Here is a 20,022-nt window from a genome sequence, read left to right on the forward strand (position 1 = left end):
GTTCTGTCTAACAGAGAAAACCTCATTAGCAATGTCGAGGTAGGGAACGAACTTGCAAACAGCGATCACAAAGAAATTAATTTCCAGTTAGATTTTCATGACAGACGTAAGGAAAATTCCACTAAAGTATCAGATTTCAGAAGGGCAAACTTTGACAGTTTAAAGAAGCAGCTAGGAGAGGGGGTGTTGCGCTTGGCCGTGAACCTGACAGATGACACCGACCTGACAATGAGATCTGAGATTGCCGAGTTCCACGACAATTTATCTAATGAGTTACTTAATGCACAAAGGCAGAACATACCATACAAAAAACTCAGATCAGACAACAAAGACCCTAAATGGATAAACAATTATTTAAAGAACATCATTGACCAAAGGAGGGCTATAGGTAGAAGGATAAATCGTGGCAAAAGTTACCTCCGGGATTATTGTAAGGTATTGGCGAGTAGGGTTAAAACCGAGATAAGGAAAGCCAAGAGGAATAATGAGGTAAGGATAGCAAGGGAGGCAAAGGCAAACCCCAAAGGATTCTACCAAATGTAACAAACTAAAACACTAAAAAAGATTGGACCAATACGGTCAGATACCGGCGAGCTCACTGATAACGACAGAGAAATGAGCAATAAATTGAATAAATATTTTTCAACAGTTTTCACCACCGAAAATTTAAACATGATACCCGAGGCACAGACTCTAGAGATAGTGAAGAAAATAAATTTAGCGACGTAGTAGTGACTAGTAACGATGTTAGTAAGCATATAGACAAACTAAAGCCTAATAAGTCACCTGGTCCCGATGAGATATTTGCCAGAGTATTAAAGGAATGTATGGAAGAGCTTAGTATGCCCTTAGCAAAGTTGTTTAACATGTCCTTAAAAACAGGTGTAGTACCAGAATCCTGGAGGATAGCGAATGTAATACTAATCTTCAAGAAGGGGGATAGATCACTATCCTCTAACTACCGCCCAATCAGTCTAACATCAATAGTAGGTAAATTACTGGAAGCAATCATTTCACACTCTATTCGAAATCACCTGGAGAAGCACCGATTGATCAATGATTCCCAGCATGGCTTCACAAGCGGACGTTCATGTCTAACTAATCTATTAACATTCTTTTCATTAGTTTTCGAATCGGTGGACGAGGGGCACAATTATGATGTGGTATATCTCGACTTAAGCAAAGCCTTCGACAGAGCCCCCCACGAAAGACTAATTAGAAAGGTAGAAGCACATGGCATCAAAGGTAATATCCTTAAATGAATTAGGGCGTGGTTACAGGACAGGAAACAGCGAGTGAGCATTAATGGCACTAAGTCCCATTGGAGCAACGTCACAAGTGGAGTTCCCCAAGGCTCAGTACTTGGACCATTATTATTTATTATAAACGACATAGATATCGGCATAGACAGCAACATAAGGAAATTTGCTGATGACATTATAATAGGACGTGTTATTAAATCTGACGAGGACTCCGGAAAACTACAGGAAGATCTAAAAAACAATTTCGAATGGTCTGAAAAATGTCAGATGATATTCAATGTGGACAAATGTAAAGCACTCAGTATAGGAGATGTAAACAGGGAAACCAGATACCAGATGAACAACGATGCCATAGAGAAATCCGACTCGAGGGAGATTTAGGAGTAATGATAAGTAGGAACCTTAAGCCAAGTAAACAATGTGTTCTTGCTCTTAACAAGGCTAATAAAGTACTTGGGTTCATACAAAGGAGTGTTAGTTACAAGACTCGCGAGGTCATCCTAAAACTGTATCTTGCTCTTGTGAGACCACACCTGGATTACGCAGTTCAGGTCACCGTATTACAGAATGGATATAGAATCCTTGGAAAGAATTCAGAGGAGAATGACAAGACTAATCCCGGCCATTAGGAACCTTGAGTATAGAGACAGGTTAAAGCATCTTAACTTCCTCTCCCTCGAGAGACGTAGAGCGAGGGGCGACCTGATAGAGATGTATAAGTGGAAGGCAGGGCTAAACAAAGGGGACATTACAAAGGTACTCAAACTATCCAACCAGGAGCGAACTCGTAACAATGGTTTTAAATTAGACAAATTTAGATTTAGGCTTGAAATAGGTAAACACTGGTTTGGAAACAGAGTTCTGGATGAATGGAACAAGTTACCAAATATCATCATTAACTCGAATACACTGAATAGCTTCAAACTTAGGTTGGATGCTTATATGAACAATAGGGGTTGGGTGTAAACGGGACTGCCCAGTATGGACCAATAGGCCCGCTGCAGTTTCCTCCATTCTTTTGTTCTTATGTCTTACAACCTATATCCTCCTCCGTGTCCTAATCCCCACCTCAACCTCCTTACCCTTCCGTCCCTGCCCCGCCCTGGCCCAGCCCGCCACGCCTCATCCCCCCCAGATCCATCACGCCCGCATCTTTCTTGCCCCGCCCCGCCTCGCCACATGTGACCACCAATTCCCAGTCTTTTGTTCCCGTAAGCTGTGTGTTGATAATGATGATTAATGTAACTTAATATTGCGATAAATGCAGTATGATTTATAATGTACTCCTTGACGCATAGTGATAAATAATATTCAGCATAGTGAGCAGAGTTTCACTCCCCGACCCAGCCTAATGAGAACTTTGTCACGATGGAACCCGTAGTTGCCATACATTGACATAACGAATAAAGTCAATCTTTATTTTCGGATGCACTTCCAACTAATCCATCATCCCTTTAGGATTGTCTTTCTCTATCAAATGTCACACACAGTACCGCCCGCTGGACTTCAACCACAGTACATACGAGCAGAGGAGAAGCACCGTAATGAATGCAACACAACACCCACCACACACCACTTCACTTCTTTCAAGTTCTCCCTTGGTCTAGGATTAAGAAGATTTTATATTTTTCTACTTTAGGAAGTTAAGACGTGTGGAATGCAACACCACACATCAAACCCTGGCAAGCCGAACAAGGGAGGGGATTTCCGCTGTTGGCGCGTGGGACTGGACTGTCAAGGATCCAGCCAATACTCGTGTACAAAGGGCGAAACCAGGGCCATATTGCCTGCCCCACACGTCATCCTGAGTGATGGCATCCCCCCCAGTGTGACCGGCTACCCCCGGCCAGATTGACGGAAAATTATGTTGCAAAGAAGAAACGCTGATGGAACTAGAAAAGTTCATTTGTAATATGACGAAAAATGAAGCTGTATTCTGTAGAAGAAACTCAGATGGGGCTAGAAAAACTCATCTAGAATATGTTGGAAAATGATGCTCTACACGTAAAGGAAACGCAGATGGAACATAAAAACTCATCTGGAATATGAAAATGAAGCTGTATAGAAGAAACGCAGATGGGGCTAGAAAAAATCATCTGGAATATGATAGAAACCGGGAAGAAGTGAGAAGAAGTCAGAAGGTGTGGAGACACGACCTACAAGGTGTGGTATTGAAGAAAGAAAATCGTACAATCTGAAGAGAAAACAGAAGACTAGCTGTGGTGCCATCAGAAGAAAGTCGACGATGAAGAGTGGATCATCGGAAGGACCAACCCACCACCACTGCTGTGCTGCCGGTATCCCCGATACCAGCTGGTGGAGGAAGTGAGCCATGCTGGGCCACACTACTGTATTGCTGTTGTTTATGTGTAATAAAAAGAAAGAACACCCTAGCATGTGAAGTAGGCGCATTGTTTGTGTTTTTGAAGTATTTCATTCTCTGATTTCAGTTAACATTTACTACAGAGAATGTTTTTTTATATTTAAGAAAGATTACTCACTTTTTCTATGAGTTTATTTGATCAATGTTTGTACTACCAAATGCAATGTTGTAGCCATATTACTCATTGGGACGAATTATTATTTTGACATGGGCTGGCAAGGCAATGTAACACCGGTTATTGTTTGTAGAATGTGATTTGCAAGTTTGTCTCGGATATCATGCTAGATATGTAGGATCTTTAGCTCAGTTAAGCTCATTCTATGTTCACTTACTGTGTATGTGTTTTTTCCTCCCTGCATAGAAGCTTTGCTTTGTTCTTGGCGGAAGGTATAGTACGCTTTGTCAGATCAAACTAACCCAGTAGAAAAACACATCTATAAGCTTATTGTTTGTAAAATGTGAGGATACATTATCGCCTCAGGGACTATATTAGATACTGCACATGATATTACTGTCTATATGTGTCATCAGTTCTCTGGTATGGAAACTTTGGTCTTGGCGGGAGGTTTAATGATTGTTTATCAGACCACAGCTTACAGCCTAGAGAAATACAACTCATATAAACAGTAAGTAGATGAGCAGAGGTACTCCCATAAGTTGACACACCCTACAGTGACCCAGGAGACCTGACCCCGGCCACAGAGTACTTGAGTTAACTGGGTGATATGACCTACAACCACACCTCGCCAAGACACACCCAGCTTAGTGTTAATTGGGAGAGGTCATCTGCCGGCTAGTGACCGCCAATATATAGGCCCAGCACCACCTTCCACCGAGGATTCCTGATTCAGATTCCATTGAGACGACTTCCACAACACTATCGACGGAAGACGGAGTCACGCTCATCACTATTCGAGGTGTGGAGGGGGACTTCCCTCCCCAACACCGCGTCTCCAGCTAGCAGAGTCTCCCATAGGAGACATAGTCCAGCAGCACCCACTAGGAAGTGTATCCATTTCATGTTTGTGTCCGAGAGTCAGTGTCTAGTAACGTAAATATAATGTTCTAGTAACTTCGATATAATATTCTATTAATGTGTGTGTGTCATTGAGTGAATAATAAATAGCTGTACTTAGAGTTGGCGTTTAAGAAGATGTCCCCTACGAATATAATATATGTGAAAGTAACCAACCGACCACGCTACCAATCATCCTCTCTTTACATTCTTACAACTAAATATTCTATCTATACTTTCTACATCTAAATCCCCCCATTACATATAACTGAGGCGAAAAACTTCCTCCCAGAATCTCAATGTGGCTTTAGACCATCATGTGGCACCACTGACATGATATTTGCTGCCCGACAGATACAGGAAAATGGCAGAGAACAGCGTCATGACCTGTACATGGCTTTCATCGACCTAACCAAGGCCATTTACTCGTTCAACAGGGAAGCCCTCTGGAGAACGTCAGCCATTTTGGCTGCCCCCAAAAAATTCATTGCCATTGTGAGGGAACTCCAAGATGGCATGAACGGCAGTGTCCTGCACAATGTCACCCAGTCTAGCACCAACTCTCTTCTCCATTTTATCGGCTGCCTTCCTCACTCGTGCCAGTGCCAATTTAGCCGGCGGGGCTTACATCGAGTACCGATGAAGGGTCTTTTCAACATTAGACGACTCCAGGCAAGAACAAAGGAGTCGGCAGCTTCCATATCTAAAATTCAGTATGCAGACGACGTCACCCTTGTTGCTCACACTGAACTCGACCTACAGGAGTATCCTGAACACCCACGCAGATGCGAATGCACACTTCGGCCCTGAGGTGAATGTACGTGAGACTCAGATTCTTTTTCAAACTGCCCCTGGTTCAGACACACCTCCACCCATCTTAACGGTACTACCTTCAATAATGTTACCCACTTTCGATATCTCGGCTCCCACCTGTCCACCACCGCGGACATCGATGAAGAGATTCAGCATCGGATCAGATGTGCATCTCAAGCCTTTGGCAGACTCCAAAACCGTGTCTTCAGCTGTAGGGAGCTGAAATTATCGACAAAGTTACACGTATATCGAGCAGTGGTACTCCCCACTCTGCTATATGGCAGTGAGACACAGGTCACATACAGGAGACACCTCAAGGCACTTGAATACTTTCACCAATGCAGTCTACGTTCCATCCTCCGACTTCGCAGGGAAAATAAGAAAACAATTGCCAGAATTCTTGCTGAAACCAACTACAGGAGCATCGAAACTACCATTATCCACTGGCCATGTTACCCACATGAACGATAATAAACTGCCAAAGCAGCTACTTTACAGTCACCTAACGTATAGTAAACGAAACGCCGGCGGGCAACTGAAAAGGTATAATGATAGTCTTAAAACAATCCTGAAAAAGTGCCAAATCGTTCACATCGTAACACTTGGAGGAGCACCATACGAGAAGGTGTCAAGACTTTCGAGTTAGCCCGACTGCAAACTGAGGCAGAGAAGAGCCAACGCCGGAAAGACACTACCACCGCCCTCCCGCACTCGATGTAGCCCTCCACATGTGCACCATCTGTGAACTACTCTACCGGTCCCGTATAGGCCTCTTTGGTCACCTCAAAATTCACCAATGAAGATGAAATCCCTAATTACTTATATCATTGTATCATAGCTGGATGATCGTTATACTCGATTCCAAGTGACAGCAAAGTAGTAGTAGTATTTATTGATTACGGTAAGTTAGGTTGTTTAAAATTTTGCTTCTACTTCCATTGTACTACTGTTCAATATTATTTTAGTCGTTTAAAATCTTCATATTTGCAATTGCAGGAGTTTAAATCGCGTGGGACCAAAACGCCTACTGTAGATCGTAATTGTATTTATAGACACATAAAGAAAGAACTAGAATAATGCAACAATGGAAAAAAATGCACTAGAAAAATAAACTTACGTAAAGTTCATACTTTCGGCGATTATATCCAGCAAGTTGATCATCGGGCCAGTGAACAGCGTCTCAGATAATGTTTTGTCCACTATTTCAACCAGTGCAATATGAGGCTCAAACTCCTCTCCTGCCACTACCAACGTTGGTCCGTGAAAAAGTCTGGTGGAAAAAATGGCTATACTTAGAACGTAATTTTAATGTATATCCCTTTCTTTTACCAAAATTTTAATATTTTCCATTTTATAAAAATTTGGTCAACTACACGTTTATGTTATGTGGATGTTAGCTTCCAGTTGCATGTACAGTTGTACACACACATTTGACATACACTACATGTCAGCTATAACGTTCACTTACTTGGTGAACTTGTCAGGAAAGAGCGAGAGGTGGGTTGTGAGCGTTATGCCTCGGTGGGGCGTCCAGGTGGCCACCCTCAACTCCTGGGCTCCCCGGGGGCTGTAAGGCATATGCACGTACAGACTGCACCTGTGGTATTAGGGAGTTGTTAATTACATACACGTGTCATAATTCTTATCGTGGTTCTTAATAATTATGCGAAAAATGATTTAAAACTCATTTGTATAGGAAGACGAATAATCAATTCTCTCAGTCATAAATACAATCCACAAACGTTAAAATCTGGTTACCCATTGGAGCCTACGCCATCATCCAGTATGAGCAACATGGCGTTCATCCTGGAGAGGGTTTTGTGGAGGTGGTGGAGCTCCGGGAGATGCAGGCGGGTGACGACGAGGAGCCTCGTCGTCCACACCAGGAGGCGGCCCTTGAGGGACCACTCGGCGAAGGCGGCGAGGAAGGCTGGGTCGTCACTCACCACCACCACCGTCACGCACCATGACACCTGCCGCAGCTGTTGACATCAACATGGTCGAAGTTATGTGAGAGTGACCTACCCGCTTCAGTAGTAATGTGAGAATGATCTACTCGCCTCACTAGTAATATGAGGGTGACCTACAGTACCTGCCTCAGTACTAATGTGACAGCAACCTGCCCGAATCAGTAATAATTTGAGAGTGAACTACCCGCCTCAGTAGTAATGTGACAGCGACCTACCAGCCGCAGTAGTAATGTGAGAGTGACCTAGCCGCCTCGGTAGTAATGTGAGAGTGACCTCGCCTCAGTAGTAATGTGAGAGTGACCTACCCGACTCAGTAGTAATGTAAGTGACCTACCCGTCGAACTTTGTCGACCACCCGGGAGAGCTGTGCCACCGTCATATTAGCGTCCTGGCCGTCCACTGCCACCTCGAACAACGCCACATCCCAGGGGGCCGTCAGCTGACCCAATACCTGAAACAGTTTGAATAAGATAGCTAAGGCTGAATAAAACTTATTTCAGAGATTATTTCTTACGAGAGGTCGAAGTATTTCTCAGCAATATTTGTACATCCCACATAAGAACATAAGAATGGAGGAAACTGCAGCGGGCCTATTGGCCCATAATGGGCAATCCCATTTACACCCAACCCCTATCGCTCATATATCCATCCAACCTATGTTTAAAGCTATCCAGCGTCTTTGGGTTAATGATGATGTTTGGTAACCTGTTCCACTCATCCACTTTTCCAAACCAATTTTTACCTATCTCGCTCCTAAATCTAAATTTGTCTAATTTAAAGCCATTGTTACGAGTTCGCTCCTAGTTGGTTAGTTTGAGTACCTTTGTTGTATCACCTTTGCTTAGCCCTGACTCCCATTTACTTACACGCCAGGTACCTACCATGAAGACAGTATTGGGTGAGGTGTTGCCATCTGTGAGAAGGATGAGAGAACAGAGAGTATGTGGCTTTGTTGACAAAACCTCGTCAACTGCCTTTCCGGCTACTGATAGCATTTCCTCCCTACCTGTCAGGGTGAAGAAGGATATATCACTTAGTAAATCAATAATATTTATCCAGTTCAAAGTGTAACGCGAAATGTTTGTACAAAGTTCACAAATACTTAACTCACCAAAAGGTTGAGGCAATTTAGGTAGAGCCACGACAACGACAGCGAGTAGCAACAATAATGATGTTAGAATTGCCACCATCTTTATCGTCTCCTAAAAAGTGGCATGCAAGAAAGTTAAAGATAAGAAATAGGAACTGAAGGGTGAAAATATTTTAGGGTTCCCAATTTTGTAGCAAGAAAAACAATTGAAATATTTTATTGACAATAAAAAGCAATTACTTCAAAAGGAATGGATAGTATACTACCTCACCCTCACAATAAAAACAAAAAAATACCCTATTTTGGCAAACATGTAATTTTTATTTTTTTTTTTTTAACTTAATATTTATTTAAAAAAAAAAAAAAATATATATATATATATATATATATATATATATATATATATATATATATATATATATATATATATATATATATATATATATATATATATATATATATATATATATAAACTAACGGAGCACCTGTTTCCATTTTCCCTGTGATTTTATCAAGATTTATCTTATCCACGTTTTCATTGTGACATGAAATATATATATATATATATATATATATATATATATATATATATATATATATATATATATAAATATATATATATATATATATATATATATATATATATATGTATATATATATATATATATATATATATATATATATATATATATATATATATATATATATATATATATATATATACAATCAACACCTCAACCCGCCAGGTTTCGAACCCACGGCCCACAAGCCTATGACAGTCATAGGCTTGTGGGCCGTGGGTTCGAATCCTGGCGGGTTGAGGTGTTGATTGTATGTAGAAGTCCGCGTGCTTTATTGGGCTAAGGAGAAGTACAAAACAAGGTGTATATATACAGAGGAGGGTGAGATCAGGTCCACAATGGTCAGGTATTAGGTAATGACCCTACTAATCTTTAAAAAGCACCGCAACGGTCGGTATTCAGGTCAGAGGGTAAAGTGACCCAACCTTCTCACCCGGTTACAAATCTTCTTAATTACAAAATTGTCCAGTTTGTACATGCCATTACTCAAATTCATGTTGACTGCTTCGGTATGTTTAATGATCATAATCCATATAACACGCGGACTTGAACCTATGAGCAACGACCTCACCAGCCAGGTGTCGAACCCTGGACCTTATACATGTGACCAGGGAACGCTACCAACCATGCCACAAGGAGACAAAAAGCAATCCTAGACTATATTATATTTCACACAAAGCCTGTTCAGCCTTCGTGTGTTTACATCTGGCACCAATACTACTACTGTTCTCGTGATGTTGCTGATCTCGTGGTGTTGCTGATGTTTTGTTACAAGGGCAGATTATCATGTAATTTCTACAGTAAAAAGGTTGGGGGTGCTGCTGGTAGAGTGGTACCGCTCTTGCCTTCGCAAGCGAGATGTCACGGGTTCGATTCCCTGGCCGGTGGAAGTTGTTTGGAAATACTTCCTATCCCCCATTAGTCCCTGTTCACCTAGCAGTAAAGTAGGTACCTCGTGTAAATCGAAAGTTGCGAATTTGTATTCAGGGACAAGTTGTTGGAGCTTCCAATAACTTGATGACATAAACCATTGACTGTTCAGGCTTCTATGCCCTTGACTCTTCAGGCTTCTGAGCCCTTAACTCATGAGACATGAAGGCAAGCATGAACTTAGCATGCTTTCCTGTTGGGCACTGTAAGCGCTTCTGCGTTTCACCTTACACAAGGATGTAGGGGGGTGCCCAATAAAAAAAAAGAAAAAAAAGAAAAAGTAAAAAGGTGCTCTCGAATAAATTTTTGATAGCTAAGAACATATAGTACTAGGTGTGGAATACCTTAGCTACTTTATTCGGGTTACCATTTATATCTTTTTGAGGATTTGGTTGCTGTTTACGTTTTTGAATAACGTAATCTATATTTACCTATCTGTAGGTGATTTAAACGCACTGTGTAACAATGAGCAATTTAATTTGAGCGATACTGAAACATAGGTAGAGCAGTACAAAACAATCGACTTTTCTTTACGGTAGATACTGGTAAGCTATAGTCTGAGGAGTTATGTTTTGCACAGTTGCTGTATTCCTTTCACTCCTTATTCGTGGCCTGCCACTCCGAGTCCTTGTTTCCACATGTCCCTCGTGACGCCACCGTTTTATCCACCTGCAGACCGTCGTCACACTTGTGCCCGTCTCTTCTGCTATGGTGCGGGTCGGGACACCTTCAATCCACATCCATACCAGCTTGACACGTTCTCCCAGTGTCGTCGGCCTGAACTTGTGCCGACGCTCCATAATCCTTTTACGGAGATGAAATACACAACGGAGATGAAATACACACATTCAATATAGTGCTGGTGCAAACACTACATCCAGTAAGAATTATAAATACAGTATTGAAGGTTAATGTCCACAAATAAGCCAAAGAATTGAACTTTATTTTCCTATGTAGTTCAGTATGTGACCGCGTGAGAGCGCTCCAACTATCGTCTTGGAAAACAATTTGCATTAACTATTGGACCAGTGATTGGTTGAAGAAGATCACCTGAAAAAATAAGGCATATACCCAAAGAAGAAGAACTACATACGTTTTAACCAATAAAAGTCATCGTTTCATTAATTAATTTCGATTACAAGTCCATTTTATGTATATATAACTATCAGTTGTTTGTTGACAGAATTCAGAATTCTGCCATCGAGGAAATTATGATAATGTTAACGCCGGTTCATATAAAAGTTCATTTCATACAATACTGAGTACAGTGAGACCTGTATCATACGAATATTCTTCAACCTCTTTCATCATATCTACAAGCATGTATGATACCGTGTATATACTTTGTCTGTGATAACACAGGGTGTATTCATAAGAGAAGAGTAAAGCAATACTACCATATACTACCTCATTGTACTAACCTAGCATGGAGAAGGACGTGCCCCGAAGTGCTCGTGTTAGTGACCAGAGGACATGGCCGCCGTGGATCGTTGTGTTGTGGGGGAAGAGGGGCGGAGTGTGAGGAACCTGGCTACTTTGTTAAGTTAGCTGGAGCAGTTGAGGAGAGAGATGGACATGTTAAAGGGGGAGAGCGAAGCCCTCAGGACTGAACTCCTTCAGGCATGGAGAGTGGTTCCTTCCAAGGGGACTAGGGTCAGACTCAGGAAAGCTGACCAGGGTGTGGAGTGCAGTAACCCCTACCAATTGTTGGAGGAATCTGGTGAGGAGAAGGAGAGGCAGGACGAGGAGAAGAGGCAGGACGAGGAAGAGAAGAGGTAGGAAGATGTGGTGCCAGGAGAAAAAAGGGCAGTTGTTCAGACCCTGCCCAGTGGTAAGGTCGTGGTAGTTGGGGACAGCCAGGTAGGGTTCTTAGATAGGACTTTTTGTGCAAGAGATAAGAAACGTAGGAATAGGGTGTATTTTCCTGGGGCTGAGATAGGGCATGTAGCTCAGAGCATAGATAGGGTTTTGACAGGGGAGGGTATCAATCCAGTAGTGTGTCTTAGTATCGGAGGTAACGACATAGGAAAAGTTAGGAGTGAGGAATTTTTCAAGAGGTATAGGAAGGAGCTGGGGAAGGTTAGAGATAGGGGAAGGATCCCGATAGTATGTGGTGTCTTGCCTAGAAGGGGAGTCGGTCGTGAATGGCTATCCAGGGCAATTGCTATAAATTGCCGACTGGAAAAACTTTGTGCAAGCAATGGTTGGGCATTCATTCATAACTGGCAACCATTCTATGGCAACTACTATCTGTACAGTCATGATGGAGTACACTTGTCTTGCGCGGGGGTAAAGACGTTGCGTGCATCCCTGGAGCGCAAAATTGTCACTTCAAAGGTGGGGTTTCGCCAGTAGAGAGAGGTCAGGGTAAGTGGGAGTAAAAAAACAAGCACGTCCGGGGAGTAAAAGTGGTTACTCAGGACAAGGGGGAAAACAGGACCAGGGAAGGGTAGGTTTAAATGTATACTATAAAAACAGTAGGAGCGTTAGAAATAAAATAGACTTGCTGAGAGCGGTTGTATGTACTGAGAATATAGACTACCAATCACTGAAACTTGGATGAACCTGGAGAGTAAGAACTTTTTATCAGAGTACCACATAGAAGGGTACAACCTTTTTCACAAGGACAGGGAAGGTAGGAAGGGGGGACGGGGCGCACTCTTCGTCAGGGATACATTAAAATATTGTATTAATAATTCAATAAAGGGTGAAATAGGAACCGAGACTGTATGGGTATAAATTGCGGAAGGAAGAGAAAACTAATTATGGGAGTGATTTACAGGCCCCCCAAGTCTTGGGAAAGAAGCAGCTCAGCCCATATGGCAGGAAATGAGTAGGGCAGAGAGATACAACAACCTGTGGATTAAGGGGGATTTCAACTTCAGAAATATTGACTGGGACAACATTGTAGGTGACTATGAATCTGAAGACTTCCTAGACGCAGTACAGGACAATTTTTTCAAACAACTACTTACAGAACCGACTAGAGGTAACAATATATTAGACCTAGTATAAACAAACAAAGAAAATATTATCAGAGATATCACAGTAGGGGAAGAACTAGGGAACAGTGATCACAGATAAATCAGGTTCACCCTAAATTTGGAAACGAATTGCAATGACAATATGGTCAGAGTCAAAAACTTTCGATTGGCGGATTATCAGGGGTTAAGAAGGTACCTAGGTGAGGTGGCCTGGGAACAGTCAGGTCAGTCCCCAGTAAGAACGGGTGAGGTCACAGATGACACAACAATTAATCATGAATATAATATATTCACTCTTATCCTACGTAAAGCACAAGAACAAAATATACCATACAGAAAAATTTGGTCAAATAAGAATGAGCCAAGGTAGATGCCCAGAAAACTTAAACATGACATAGGAAAAAAGAAAGGAATTTATAAGAAATTAAAGGTAGGGGAGCTGTTCAGAAATAGGTATAATGAACTATCTAGGAATGTTAAGAAAAATGTAAGGAAGGCAAAGAGGGACTACGAAATCAGGATAGCGAGAGAATCCAAGGCAAATCCCAAGGGATTTGTCCAGGTATATAGGAAAAAGGTCGAGGACAAAGTTGGTGTCTTTAAAGTCAGGGAGGGGGGAAGTGATCGATGACAGTGTGGAAATATGCAAAGCATTGAACAGCTACTTTTTATCAGTTTTCACAGAAGAAATTCACTAGGAAATTCCAGAGGTGGAACTGATTTTTAGGGGAAATAAAGAAGATAAATTAAAGAATATCACTATCAGAAAAGAGAATGTTCTTAAGAAGATAAATAAATTAAAGAAGACAAAATCCCAAGGGCCGGATGAAATTTTCCCTCGAGTTTTGAAAGAGTGTAAGGAACAGATTAGTGGACCCCTCATCAACTTATTTACAAAATTATTAGACACGGGAGTTGTGCCAGATTTATGTAAACAGGCAAATGTAGTACCCATATTCAAAAAGGGAGACAGAGCATCAGCTTCAAATAACCGGCCGATTAGTTTGACGTCAGTAGTGAGGAAATTTCTTGAATCAATTATAGCAAATAGCATTCAATTGCATTTAGAGAAAAGCAAATTAATCTACGACTCTCAACATGAGTTTACAAAGGGAAAATCTTGTCTAACAAATCTGCTGACGTTTTTTAGGAAAGTCTTCGAGGTAGTAGATAATGACGAAAATTACGATGTTATTTACTTAGACTTTAGCAAAGCGTTTGACAGAGTACCACAACAGAGGTTTCTGAGAACAGTTAAGGCTCATGGTAACGAGGGGAAAGTTTTAAATTGGATAAAATCGTGGCTCACCGATAGATCACAGAGAGTCAGTGTAGATGGTGTTAAATCTGAGCGGGGCTGTGTAACCAGTGGGGTTCTCCAGGGGTCAGTACTGGGCCCACTCTTTTCATAATTTATCTAAAAGATCTAGATACTGGGATCAGCAGTGACATAAGCAAGTTTGTGGATGACACCAAAACAGGGGCTGCAGATTAATTCAGGGCAGGATGCAAATGCATTACAGGAGGATTTAAATAAATTGCAGGAGTGGTCAGAGAAATGGCAAATGAAATTCAACACCAGCAAATGCAGCGTACTTAATATTGGTAGAACAAATACTGTCAACGTATACAGCCTAAACAACATCAACCTAGAAAGGTCGACTTGTGAATGAGACTTTGGGGTACTTGTAAGCCCGGACCTACGGCCTGGAAAACTGTGTTAATGTTCGAAATAAGGCAAACAGAGTATTAGATTTTATATCTAGAAGTGTAAGTAATAAGAACATAAGAAGAACATAAGAAAATAAGGAGTCTGCAATAGGCCGGTTGGCCTGTGCATGGCAGCTACTGTCGAGAGTTACTACCACTCTCTATCATCCATGAATCTATCTAAAGAGCGCAGAGGTCTTATTGCAACTATATCCTGCGTTAGTCAGGCCGCACCTCGATTATGCGGTTCAGTTCTGGTGCCCTTATTATAGAATGGATATCAATTCACTGGAGTCGGTGCAGCGAAGAATGACGAAAATGATTCCGGGACTTAGAAACCTTCCATATCAAGATGGATTAAAGAAACTAAACTTGCATTCCCTAGAAAGACGAAGAGTGCGGGGACATATGATAGAAGTATTTAAGTGGGTGAAAGGAATCAATAAAGGCGATATAGATAAAGTTCTTATAATATCCGAGCAGGATAGGACTCCTATCAACGGATTTAAGTTGGATAAGTTTAGGTTTAGGAGGGAGATAGGAAGGAACTAGTTCACAAATAGGGTGGTGGACGAGTGGAACAAGCTTAGCAACTCTGTAGTACGTGCTGGAACGTTGGAGAGTTTTAAAAGGAGGTTAGATAGATTCATAGATGATAGAGAGTGGTTGTAACTCTTGACAGGAGCTGCCATGCACAGGCCAACCCGCCTATTGCAGACTCCTTATTTTCTTACGTTCTTATGTTCTTATATACACTGAGGTCGAGATAGCCATAGGCTTCGAGCTATAGCACGTTTGAGATCTAAAGGAAATGTGAGTTTGACAAGGGATGAAATTTTTAACACGGACAACATATATACTCGGGCAAGGAGACTACTCACGCAACAAGAGCAACAAGTAGAGCACACCAAGAGCAATATGCAGCCAGCTTGTGGGCTAACATTGTTCATCATCTCATCGGCCCGTGTCCTCTACCGCAGCAACTGAATGGTGATTGAAGATACGACTAATGTGCATAATGGTGCACCAGCTCATTTATTTCGGTTAACAAGGGAATTTCTAGATGCTGTATGTCTTTGGAAATGGATAAAGCGCGGTAGTTGTATTCCTTGTTCACCTATATATATACTCGTGGGATCATTTTAAAAGGTGGGTTTATTCCTCAGACGTCAGGGCATGTGATGAATTTTGGCAGCGAATTCTACATATCTACTAAATGATATGCAATTTTGGGTTGTTAGACAATCATTAGTGCGACGTACTAAGTCATACTTTTAAGTAGGACAGAATTCCGTACATAAACTTTAATTAAGAAAATATATCTATTCCACTGTGTATTTATAAAATTAAAGAACAATTCTTTGATTCCTATTACTGTTTTGGTCTTCAACTCACACTTCCTCTAGATCTCACACTTGTTTTAACTCAATACCTACAAGTTTCTCTACTATGTTTATTGGTCTTCCGTCTGTACTTGTGTTTCAAGAATATACACTGAGACTTGTGAACAACAACCATGAATCCCATATATATATATATATATATATATATATATATATATATATATATATATATATATATATATATATATATATATATATATATATATATATATATATATATATAACTTCAGCAATGGACTTGTTACGTGGAAAGCGTAGTTTTGTAACAAAGAAGAAAACCAGGGTAAACACAAACATCTTGAAGTAGGGCTTCTGTTAAATGCTAACGTTTCGGAAATAATCCTTTTCCATCATCAGAGCCTAAAAAGTTTTGAAAAAGTTTAAAAATACAGGTGATATACAATAAAATCATAATATTATACGAAAATTTACCTTCGATAAACTTCAAAAATTTAAAAAAGAGCAATCCAATTCAAAACCGACAAAAATGACGAGAGACCTACATACAAAACTAAAATCAGGAATAAAAAGTATGAAATGAAATCTACAGGGGGGTATTACCTTAATTCAGACGAGCCTTAGTGCGAAAAACATAACAATTCACTAGAGGCCATATCACATAGCGATGGATTTTCTTTATACTGGTGTAATGCCTCCATAATGAGGAGGTCTGTATCACAGTCGCTCTTGCCAAGAACTGAGAAATCAGATGGCGAAAAATAAGTCACTCCTTCAAGGCGACGCTTTGAAGGAACCCGCCCTGGGCAGTCATGAGGCAGTGGTCAAACAGACAGGAACTCTGAGTTGGCCAGGAGAGACGACCACGTGAACTGGTTTCCTTCATTCATTTAACGTCAGTATTAACAAGTGAGTTCTATTCAATCTCTCAGAGCTTAAATAGGGCGGTAAGAACAAACAATGAGTAAGTGACGGTGATATGAGACAATAGCTAACAGAGGGTACATTGCAGGGATTCTGTAGAACCCATGCGGTATGAACGTCCACATGATCCGAACGCGCCCACTCATCTGAGTTGAGCCCACGCTGTTGGGTGAGCAGTGAGGGTTGAAGTGAAATCAGCTATCTGGGTGTACAACTAACGACGTGGGACCCTCATCTGTCCCCATTTGACGATCGTTTGGGGTCACCAGATCTCCTCCACCTCGGCTCACAATACTACAAATCTAAAGGCAGTTTAGTGAAAACCTTTTACTAACTGGAAGCTAAAGCTCCCCTTAACTGTACAAGGTCTAATTTACTCACTCCCTTCCATTTCATGGATGTACTGAGTGTAAAATGAGGCTAGCTGAGTGAATGAATGGTCACACACTGAGACCAGGAGTCTAGTGGGTACTTAGAGGAACATTCTCCAAGGTTGTGAAGGGCTTGTTTGTGCCTTAAGAAAAATACTGGTGCATGTGGAACCTATGTGTGAGGTTAAGGAGCATATTTTCACTGGTATTGGTGGAGTCAATAACCTCTTCATATAGTGATACTATTTTTCAGTGACTAATATTGCCTTGCTGTGTGAAGTTAATATTTCTTAAATAATTTTGATAGTATTGTTTTCCAATGTTTATGTGTCACTAATTGATGTCAGATAACGAGGGAACTGTTTTCAGATGAGGTTCATCCTTTGTGTTGTAAGTAATACTGTTGATTTAGTTTTTTTAATGAATTTAATATTTCTTTATAATTTCAATATCATGTATAACTTTTGTTCCCCAGTGTAGTGTTTTAAGCCAGGTTAAGAGGTGCGCATATGTTGGTGTACCATTATTGATTGTGTCTTTAGTGTTGGAGGGAATAGAAGTGTCTAAATTTTACAGTGCGTCTCGTTCACCCCAATCACAGGTGCTATCCTTCCACTGGTCACGGAGAATTCTTTTTTTTTTTAATTTTAAGTGTGTTTGTGCTGGTTCGGGTTGTTTTTTTCTCCAAGGGGCGCTTCCACTGCATTATTATCTAATAATAATAAACCCCAAGTCAAGTGAGAATAATTCCCTTTTACCGGTTACATATATATTCTCATTTACGTGTGTTAGCATTTACAAACATTAGTAGATTCAGCCCTATTGTTAATCTACGTGACAGTAAATCATGTATTCGCCGTAATCTAATAACATTAAGCAAATATGTCCGCGTCGTCAGCTGATAATTAATTAAATAATTTGTGAGATGATCATACGGTTTGAAGTGATGATGCCTTCCCATAAAATTGAACTTAAAATCTAATATATCAGGATGGTAAAAATTCATTACAAGGTCCAGAAATTACACAAAGAAAAAAGTTCGACACCATTCAATTTTCCTCAAAACTTTTTTTAAAGTTTGAGCAACTTCCCCCCTACCCTATAAAAAAAAAATGTAACCAACAAGAGATCAGAGATGGTCTTACGCTTGACAGGGCAACGAAGTCCAGTACAGCGGATGCGGGGCGATATATACAGCGTGAAGTTCAGTGGAGGAGTGAATCACCACCAACAGTCCGGGACCATTTATCAGCCCGGCAGACGACGCGGACATATTTGCTTAATGTCATTAGATTACGGCGAATACATGATTTACTGTCACGTAGATTAACAATAGGGCTGAATCTACTAATGTTTGTAAATGCTAACACACGTAAATGAGAATATATATATATATATATATATATATATATATATATATATATATATATATATATATATATATATATATATATATATATATATATATATATATATATATATATATATATATATATATATATATATATATATATATATATATATATATAATCCATGATGATCCAATGAAAACGTGGATAAGATAAATCTTGATAAAATCACACAGAGAAAGGGAAACAATGGAGCACCTTAGCTTTCGTCTTTATTCAAGACATCATCAGAGGCAACTGAAGTTGCCTCTGAATAAATATATATATATATATATATATATATATATATATATATATATATATATATATATATATATATATATATATATATACAGTATATGCTGATAACCACAAGGAAAGAAGAAAACACGAAGTTCCCAAGCGCTTTCGTGTAATTCACATCTTCAGGGGAGAGTACAGACTAAGGAGTAATTACTGACAAGGCTAATATATACAGTAAAGGAGAGCGAGATCACGCCCCTAGGGACAGTAGGTGTCCACCATATTTAGGTCATTAGGCGGTGACCAACCATTTTACCTGATTACAAATCTTGTTAATCACGAAATTGTCCAATTTGTACAAATTCATGTTGACAGATTCGGTATGTTTAATGAGACTAGATTCTATAATGTTCCTACTGACGATTGAATTACAAGGTAATATTACATAAGAAAATAAAGAGTCTGCAATAGGCCGGTTAGCATTTGCAGCGTGGCAGCTCTCAATCATCCATGAATCTATCTAGCCTACTTTTGAAACTTTCCAGAGTCCCAGCACTTACGACAAAGTTGCTAAGCGGGTTCCACTCATCTACCACCCTATTTGTAAACCAGTTTCTTCCTATCTCCCTCCTAAACCTAAACTTATCCATCTTAAATCCGGTCCTATCCTGCATGGATATTATAAGAACTTTATCTATATCGCCTTTATTGATTCCTTTCACCCACTTAAATACTTCTATCCTATCTCCCTGTACTCATCGTCTTTCTAGGGAATGCAAGTCTAGTTTCTTTAATCTATCTTGATATGGAAGGTTTCTAAGTCCCGGAATCATTTTCGTCAATCTTAGCTGCTCCGACTCCAGTGAATTGATATCCATTCTATAATAAGGGCACCAGAACTGAGCAGCATAATCGAGGTGTTGCCTGACTAGCGCAAGATATAGTTACAATATGACTTCCGCACTCTTATGACTTATACTTCTAGATATAAAACCTA

The 20,022-nt window shown here is 40.4% G+C and overlaps 1 protein-coding gene across 1 annotated transcript in view; it reads right to left on the minus strand.

Annotated features, from left to right (window-relative positions):
• Nucleotides 1-18,597, minus strand: part of LOC121873791 (probable glutamate receptor) — a 67,286-nt gene extending 48,689 nt beyond the window's left edge. The window contains exons 1-7 of the mRNA XM_042377493.1: nt 18,540-18,597; nt 8,555-8,645; nt 8,325-8,449; nt 7,778-7,894; nt 7,232-7,455; nt 6,942-7,070; nt 6,591-6,743 (exon numbers count right to left, since the gene is read on the minus strand). Of these exons, the coding sequence (XP_042233427.1) occupies nt 6,591-6,743; nt 6,942-7,070; nt 7,232-7,455; nt 7,778-7,894; nt 8,325-8,449; nt 8,555-8,633 (827 nt within the window). The 5' untranslated portion in view covers nt 8,634-8,645; nt 18,540-18,597. The remainder of the gene's footprint in view (nt 1-6,590; nt 6,744-6,941; nt 7,071-7,231; nt 7,456-7,777; nt 7,895-8,324; nt 8,450-8,554; nt 8,646-18,539) is intronic.
• Between the last annotated feature and the right edge of the window lie 1,425 nt (nt 18,598-20,022).

Source organism: Homarus americanus, unplaced genomic scaffold (assembly GCF_018991925.1).
Source record: "Homarus americanus isolate GMGI-L3 unplaced genomic scaffold, GMGI_Hamer_2.0 scaffold25827, whole genome shotgun sequence".
NCBI lineage: Eukaryota > Metazoa > Arthropoda > Malacostraca > Decapoda > Nephropidae > Homarus > Homarus americanus.